This window comes from Pseudochaenichthys georgianus, chromosome 21, assembly GCF_902827115.2.
Source record: "Pseudochaenichthys georgianus chromosome 21, fPseGeo1.2, whole genome shotgun sequence".
Lineage (NCBI taxonomy): Eukaryota > Metazoa > Chordata > Actinopteri > Perciformes > Channichthyidae > Pseudochaenichthys > Pseudochaenichthys georgianus.
Window position 1 is genome coordinate 32,961,765 of NC_047523.1, and position 7,649 is coordinate 32,969,413.

The 7,649-nt window shown below is 43.2% G+C and overlaps 1 protein-coding gene across 1 annotated transcript in view; it reads right to left on the bottom strand.

Annotated features, from left to right (window-relative positions):
• The window catches only part of inpp4aa (inositol polyphosphate-4-phosphatase type I Aa), a 22,303-nt gene continuing 14,654 nt past the window's right edge, over positions 1–7,649 (bottom strand). The window contains exons 13-24 of the mRNA XM_034109281.1: positions 7,555–7,572; positions 7,273–7,465; positions 6,078–6,362; positions 5,730–5,877; positions 5,425–5,457; positions 5,172–5,344; positions 4,893–5,016; positions 4,371–4,638; positions 3,446–3,543; positions 3,250–3,362; positions 2,252–2,406; positions 1–2,153 (exon numbers count right to left, since the gene is read on the bottom strand). Coding sequence (XP_033965172.1) covers positions 2,021–2,153; positions 2,252–2,406; positions 3,250–3,362; positions 3,446–3,543; positions 4,371–4,638; positions 4,893–5,016; positions 5,172–5,344; positions 5,425–5,457; positions 5,730–5,877; positions 6,078–6,362; positions 7,273–7,465; positions 7,555–7,572 — 1,741 coding nt within the window. The 3' untranslated portion in view covers positions 1–2,020. The remainder of the gene's footprint in view (positions 2,154–2,251; positions 2,407–3,249; positions 3,363–3,445; positions 3,544–4,370; positions 4,639–4,892; positions 5,017–5,171; positions 5,345–5,424; positions 5,458–5,729; positions 5,878–6,077; positions 6,363–7,272; positions 7,466–7,554; positions 7,573–7,649) is intronic.

Here is a 7,649-nt window from a genome sequence, read left to right on the forward strand (position 1 = left end):
ATAGATTTCAAACATATCACTGAGCAGCTACTTTTTTAAAGAATGCTTCTCTCTGAGACAACATTTTAGATGATGAAATATTTGCTGCCCAATTCACAAAGGTAATTTCATTTACGGATACACTCACTTGGCATTGACAAGCCTTTATTCATTATCCAGTTTCTTTTATACCTCTGTGGGGGTGCAAGCACCTTTTACCCCCCCCCTCCAGCCTGTGTGCGTGTACAACGGATCACAAGGTCCTACCTTACTCATTAACAATGGATAAAACTATAACAGCATTTGGCAACAACAGCCATATCAACATAAATACATGTAAGCAAAATAACATTTTCAAAATAAAATCCACTGTCTCTGTAGGTTTTGTACAATAAGGTACAATAGCGCTGGTACAACAGAAGAGGTGTTGTTGATGTTGGGAGAAAAATGCAATATGCATTATTTCAGTCTTAAAACATGTATCAAGTGCTCAAACTCTTACATTGCAACAGTATACAATTGCAATAGTAAAAAGCAGTTTTTCAAATCATCTTCATGCAGGTTAAATAAACGTGGTTTTTATCCAATTTTCATTCTGCATAATTCAACACAAGCTTTGTAAACAATAACAACTCAAGTTTCAATGGCTATCAAACCACCATAGTGCTGCATATACATTTAAAAATATCCTAAATATCCGTTGATATGTTTATAGAGTAATGTGACGCACCACGATTTGTAAACCCTCACTGCTTCCAGTGTAGCATCAGAAGAGAAATCACATTAGGTGAGACATCATTATACAAATGCCACACTGTGGGGTCGGATATGTGCTTGATTCAGATTAGTTGGTGTTATATACGAGAAAAAGGAGAGACAGCGTGATAGAAATAGACAGCAGGCTAAAAGCTCTGCAATGAATCAAATGAGTGCTTTGACTTCTTTACGCCTACAGTCATTCTGCAGCTCAATTTAGGTCCAGAAAAATATGATCAAAGCTCTGATCTTTTAATCAAAGCTACACGAGCTACTACTACTAGAATTGTAGCTGTTTCTTAAAAGACACATTTTCAAGAAAGCTTAACTTATTTTCTTTTCTCCAGACAATAACACTTTTTTACTGCTGTCGTCTTTCGCCTAAATGTGTATCTTTTAGCACTCCACAAATAAGAGAACATCTTACACAGCATCAGCAACACAAATCCAATTAAAAGACCAACATTAACAATGCCTTATTGTCTCTGTGTCTCTCAGCCCATTTAAATCTTTATAATCTGCTCACAGATATGTAGTTAAACTCTTTTTTAAGGGTGCTCTGTAATTCCGCAAACAGCAGGGCACTGTAGCTCATAACGTAAATGTTAATCAAGCAGGAGTGAACATTCGTTTAGGACTTTTCAGGGGTGGATAAATACACATGTTGTGAGTTTTACAGCAGTAACTTTGTGTATGTGGCATTTACTGAAAATCAACTACAATGCCCATGTTCACCGTAATAAGGGACCTGTCAGCCAGAGAAAGTGTGGCTCGTTGATGTGCTTTTCATCGTTTTTTGGCACCAATGTTCATTGTTCGTCTTAGTCTTTGCAATCAATTTTGTGGCAATATCAAAAATGGTTCAGCCTTGACCATCTGACAATCTGATCGAATAACTAAAAAAGGAAAATAACAAACGTGTCCCTCATCGTCTTTCTAAAGACTGAGTCTATTTCAGATCTTTTTTCTACGGACACGGTGTACTCCTGATGCTACGACTGGTCGTCTGCACACAGTGGTGTCTGCACAGAGGCTACAATGTGACACAGAAAGCCAACCCTACCGTCTCTGTCTGTGAAGTGGTCGTGAAAAGTGTGTGATTCTAGCACTACTAGAGGAGGGGGGGAACGGCTAGAAAACAATCTACAGTAGCACTTGGACATTTATTATCGTAAACAGTGACTAAGCACAAAACAAAGGGCTGTTGTTCCAGTTCGGTATTTTTTGTTTGTGTGGTGCTATCATCATAATCCCCTCCAGCCTTTTGGGTTTCCTCCAGTTCAGATTAGGTCTCGACCTTCCCGTACGTCCCCTCTGGAGGGCGGTATTGTTTGGGGAAGGCCTTGAGCTGCAGAGCGTTGAAGGCGTATTTACGACATCCCACGTTCTTCATGGTGTTCTCTCTCCTGCAGCCCTCACTGTGGAGACACACAAGCAATGCATTATTTATTTTTTAGAATGAGCTGCAGGGGTTTGGTTACATGATTGAGATGTATGACCTTTATGATCAGCTGACCTGCGCATACAGTCCAGGGCCTGGTAGAAGACCTGCGGGGCGAGGGCGTGCTCCTGCTGCAGGACCTGGCACTGCTCCAGGGTCAGAGACATGGCCGTGCGGTCCTTGGCGCTCTTACAGCTGGTGAAGCGCACGCCGTTCAGACGCCGGCACGCCTTCAGGGGTTTGGAGAGTGAGATGAGAGGAGATGTTACAGCAGAATCAGGTTTTTATACACAAGGACAATGCTGCTGTGTATTGGTGCATGACATACACATAGTAAGAGGAAATAAACATAGATATGGAAGAAAAAGTCAATACAAAAAACTTTAAAATATATGTATATCTGAATTCAAATTAAACCTGTATAGAAGAAATGTGCAATAAAAAACCAAACACGTACTATTAAATATATAGAATATATCTGAACTAAAAGGAAAGAGCTGGGCAGTTGTTAAGGATAGTAGTATTTTGCAGAAATGGGCAAAGTTGCATATTGTTAATGTAAATTAAATTTAAAAAAAACAAGAATGAGGAATAGAAGAAAATAGTAAACCATGAAAAGAATTATAAATAATATGAAATATACTAGAAAAATATTTTGAATATCCAAATTAAAATAATTTTTTAGAATTGGTTATTTTGTGCATGAAAATGCAGTTGACCAAGGAGTATGCTTTGGTGCATAACATTAACCAAGTAAGATGAATACAGAAGTACACAAGTTAGATATAGAAGATAACTGAAGTACAATATATTTGAATGAAGAATGGTGCAGTTGTAATACTTCCTTGCAGAGAAGTGCAAATGGCCCAAGAAATGTTTTACAGTGTGAAGAAAAGCAACGTCCAGAGCTAATCCCACAGATGCAGTATGTGTTTATGTAACGCATGCCGACAGATGAGAAGATGATCATGTAAAGTGCAGAGTCCAGCGGCTTCAGGGCCTTATTGATGAGGCCAACTGCAGAAGTGAAGAAGAGCACATTTGCACAGAGAAGCGATGAAGAGTGAGTTTACCTCGGCCGCTTGCCACAAGATCTCCACGTTCTTGTTTTTCTTGGCGTTCACATTCAGGCTCAGCTGTTTGAGCAGATCGGGAACACTGGTGGTGCTGCGGGAGCGAGGCAGGCCTGAGGAGCGCAGGGGGAGCCAATAAAACAACACGATACACATGTAACCTCTGATTCAAGTGTTGTTTCTGTCTGCAACTCACAGTCTTCTGGCAGCACCTCTTTGAACTGATCGAAGTAGGAGCTGAGGCGCGTCATGCTCTCCATGTTGATCACCTCCTGGAGTGACGTGTCTCCAAACCTGGACACAAGCAGGATATTAGAGAGCAGATCCTTCAGGACCACCGCACGCGTCTTAAACATGTCTCAATCAAAGTCAGTGTTATTGAGGAATATCATTAGTTTTCCTACTGTATAACAAGTTTATATGTCCTCTCTCTCTCCCTCTCTCTCCCTCTCTCCCTCTCTCTCTCTCTCTCTCTCTCTCTCTCTCTCTCTCTCTCTCTGCTCATTCAGGAAACTGATGCTTTTTAAAGGCTTCCAAGTCATAAATACAAAATATTAAACTACTTTATTACTTATTAATTTTCTTATTTACACTATCAGATTTGCGAATACAATTTTTAATGAGCATATTTGTATATTCAGCTAATTATATCATATCATTTATGAATATTATATATACATGTTTTCAAGATAATGGATCACAAAGTTGTTGTTTTTCCAATTTCAACCTTATGAATAAGCTAAATAGTTGGTCATTCACATTTATTTGATTTCATATTTTGGGTTTAAAATATTTGGATTTTTCTGGGGAATATCAAACAGTATTACTAAGCCACGTTTTGTAATCATTATTTTAATAAAAACCCCTTAAAAAATGGAAAATACAGAATCTATTCAAATGATATACAACCTGATGCGTAGAGAGTATTTTAAAGAGCTTTCCCATTTTATATTTGGTAGAATCTCTTAAGTAGAAATGTGAGTATTAACACCTAAGCGTAACATACCACAATGTCTAAAGATTGACCTGTACATCCAAATGTTGCTCTACTGCTCTTCATTTCTCCCTGTCCTCCCCCCTCCCCCCCTCCCCCCTCCTCTCCTGTCGCGTCAGAGACTCACTTCTCGGCCATGGTCTGCTGCTCGTTGATGCCCACGTTGAAGAGGACCGGCTGGACGCGCAGCAGCATCCCGTTCTGGATCTCCCGGGGCAACGTGTCGAACATCACCCCGGGCAACGGCACCCTGACGTTGAAGCCGTTCCTGTTTCCTGTGATCACCGGCATCATGTCCGGGGAGAAGGCCGAGGTCGCCTGGGTGACTTTGAAGGTGACGTTCCTCAGGTCCATCACTCCCACGCTCATGTCCTCCAACATGGCCAGCTCCTCACCTGAGAGACAAGACAGAAACACGAAGAACATTTACACCAACTAAGATGTTATGGTTACAGTGGGTTCCTGCATGTTTGCATATTATCGCAAATTGTAAACTTAAAATAATAGAAATACAACTTCTGCAAGACCTTACACACTTGGTGGAGGTGTGCACTCTCATATTGCTGGGTGATGGTCCACAAACACGCCTCGCACACATCCTCACACACCCCTCAGAGACATCCTCACACACTCCTCACACACAGGTTACCGTAGGTGCTGAGCAGGCCCTCGTACTGCACCAGCAGGCCGATGGTGTGCAGCTGTCTGAGGAAGCCCGAGTCACAGAGGGAGTTCCTCAGTTTGATGATGAAGCCGCAGATCAGCGCCGTCAGCTGTCAGGAGAAGAACACAAGTCAGCACAGAGGTGGAGGAAGTGCTCTCACCTACGACTTTAAAAGTAGAACCACTGTAAGGCACGATGCACACTGAGTGATGACCAATGATCTTCCAAGGTGAGGGGAAAGGGGGAAGGTGTAAGTTGACGGACCGTCTGGCAGAAGACGACGTCGCGGCGGTACTGCATGGTGAGGCTCAGGGCGATGGTGGGGGCGCTGTCCTGCATCAGAACAAACACCATGGCCTTCTTGGCTTTGTCGCTCATCAGAGACGCGCAGTCTGTGAGCGTGGAGAGCAGCGGGTAGAGAGCCTCGCTCCACTCGCCTGAGACACAGCAGGGAACACACTCAAGCACACATGGAGAGTACACACATTGTGAAACACATCCGGAATACTGCTCTTACCCGGGGACTTCTTTTCTTTGTCTGGGCTGTGTTCTACGAGAGAGAACGTTTGTTTACTTAAGGACACAATTCTACTTTTATTGGAACACTATTATATTGAGCAACACTCATATCAACCTGTGTGTGTGTGTGTGTGTGTGTGTGTGTGTGTGTGTGTGTGTGTGTGTGTGTGTGTGTGTGTGTGTGTGTGTGTGTGTGTGTGTGTGTGTGTGTGTGTGTGTGTGTGTGTGTGTATGTGTGTGTGTGTGTGTGTGTGTGTGTGTGTGTGTGTGTGTGTGTGTGTGTGTGTGTGTGTGTGTGTGTACCTTTCTTGGGTTTCCCCGGCTCCTCGTTGGCGAGCTCGAAGACATCCTCGGAGCTGCTGTCGCTCTGTATTCTGTCTCTATGTAGCAGACTGTCCACTCTCTGGATCACACAGTCCAGGCTCTTATTCACATTCAGCCACACCTTGTCCTGCACACACACACACAGACACACACACACACACACACACACACACACACACACACACACACACACACACACACACACACACACACACACACACACACACACACACACACACACACACACACACACACACGCACACAAATGATAAATAAAAACAAGACAAAAACACAGACATCAAAGAAGCAGTTGGACTTTTCTCCTACCCAATCATCTTCGTGTAAATCTGCGTACATCGAGGCGCGCTTGTTTCTACTCCCGTCGCTGCCGTCCGGAGGAAATGCGGGGCGGGACGGAGAGGTGGGGGCGCGGGACGGGGAGGCCGAGTGGCGAGGAGAGGGGGAGCGAGAGGGGGGACGGGAGGAGGGCGAGAGGGAGGAGGAGGAGGGGGAGGGGGTGCTGCGCTGGGTGGGCTCTGGGCGGGCGGCGGCCAGGGCGAGGATGGCTGAGGAGAGCAGCTTGGAGTCACACGCGGTCACCAGCTGACGAGTCTGAGGAGGAGAGAGAGAGAGAGAGAGAGGAAGAGAGAGAGAAAGAGAGAGAGAGAGGAAGAGAGGAGGGGAGAGAGGGAGAGAGAGAGAGAGGAAGAGAGGAGGGGAGAGAGAGATGTGATTACATCGTGGGAATATAATGAACAGGGACTGGAGGCTAACATATATCTTTAAGATCTATAACCGTGGCATTAGAAATGAGGGAGGGGCTTGTGACGGAACAGAGGACATCACATGTTGACCCTTCAGCAGTGAGGCACGTTTGAACATATTTTACCATTTGTATCGGTTAGAATAATGTTTGTTATTTTTTTTACATAAAACAAAAGGCTATCTTGATTATGTCAAGGTGTATTACGGTTAAGACAATACATGTTTCAAACAGTGTGCTTTCAAATGCTAACAGACTTAACTACGAGTTTATTCACTGAACTGAAAAAACATACTTCCAAATTAGATTAAAACAAATTGTAAAATGGATAGAAATCAAATTAAAATTACATTTAAAATGAATAAATAATTAAATAAAAATTACATAAATAGTTTATCATGGGATGACAGTGTTCCTGTGAGGTGGAGGTGTGCTGCATTCATATTTTCAGAGTTCTTTTTTACTTGTACACTATTATTATAAGCCCGTGAAAATGTTATTAAAAGATATTTTTAGCTTCAAAGAACTGGTCATTTTCATCCAGGCAATGAGAGTTGAGATCACAAATCAAAAGGATGAGGAAGTCAGAAGCAGAGAGAGCTCTCTCTCTCTGCTTCTGACTTCCTCATCCTTTTGATTTGTGATCTCAACTCTCATTGCCTGGATGAAAATGACCAGTTCTTTGAAGCTAAAAATATCTTTTAATAACATTTTATGAGAATAAAAGGGTGAGAATATAGAATGTATCCTCTGAGTCACCTTCTCTGTGAGGATGGCCAGCGTTCTCTCCAGAGCGTTGGCCGAGCGCTCCTTGGCGGCTCGAGACAGACGTTCGGCGTAGTAACACACCTGTGTCTTCAGAGTGTTAATCTGACCAATCAGCTCCTTCGCTTTCACCACGTCCTGAGGCTGGTACGTCATTCCTTTAGAGCCCGGGCCAGCAGAGCTTTGGCTGCGTGTTGAAGACACAAAGAAGATGAATGGTGGAACACAGCGATGAAGAAGAAGCACACGAGAAACTAGCAATACATTTGATCTCACCTTTCCTCCTCATAAGTGCTGATCGAAGGGGAAAGAAAAACATCTGAATGAATCACTCATTAAATCAAACACCTCCACGACGCTGTTGGTTTGCT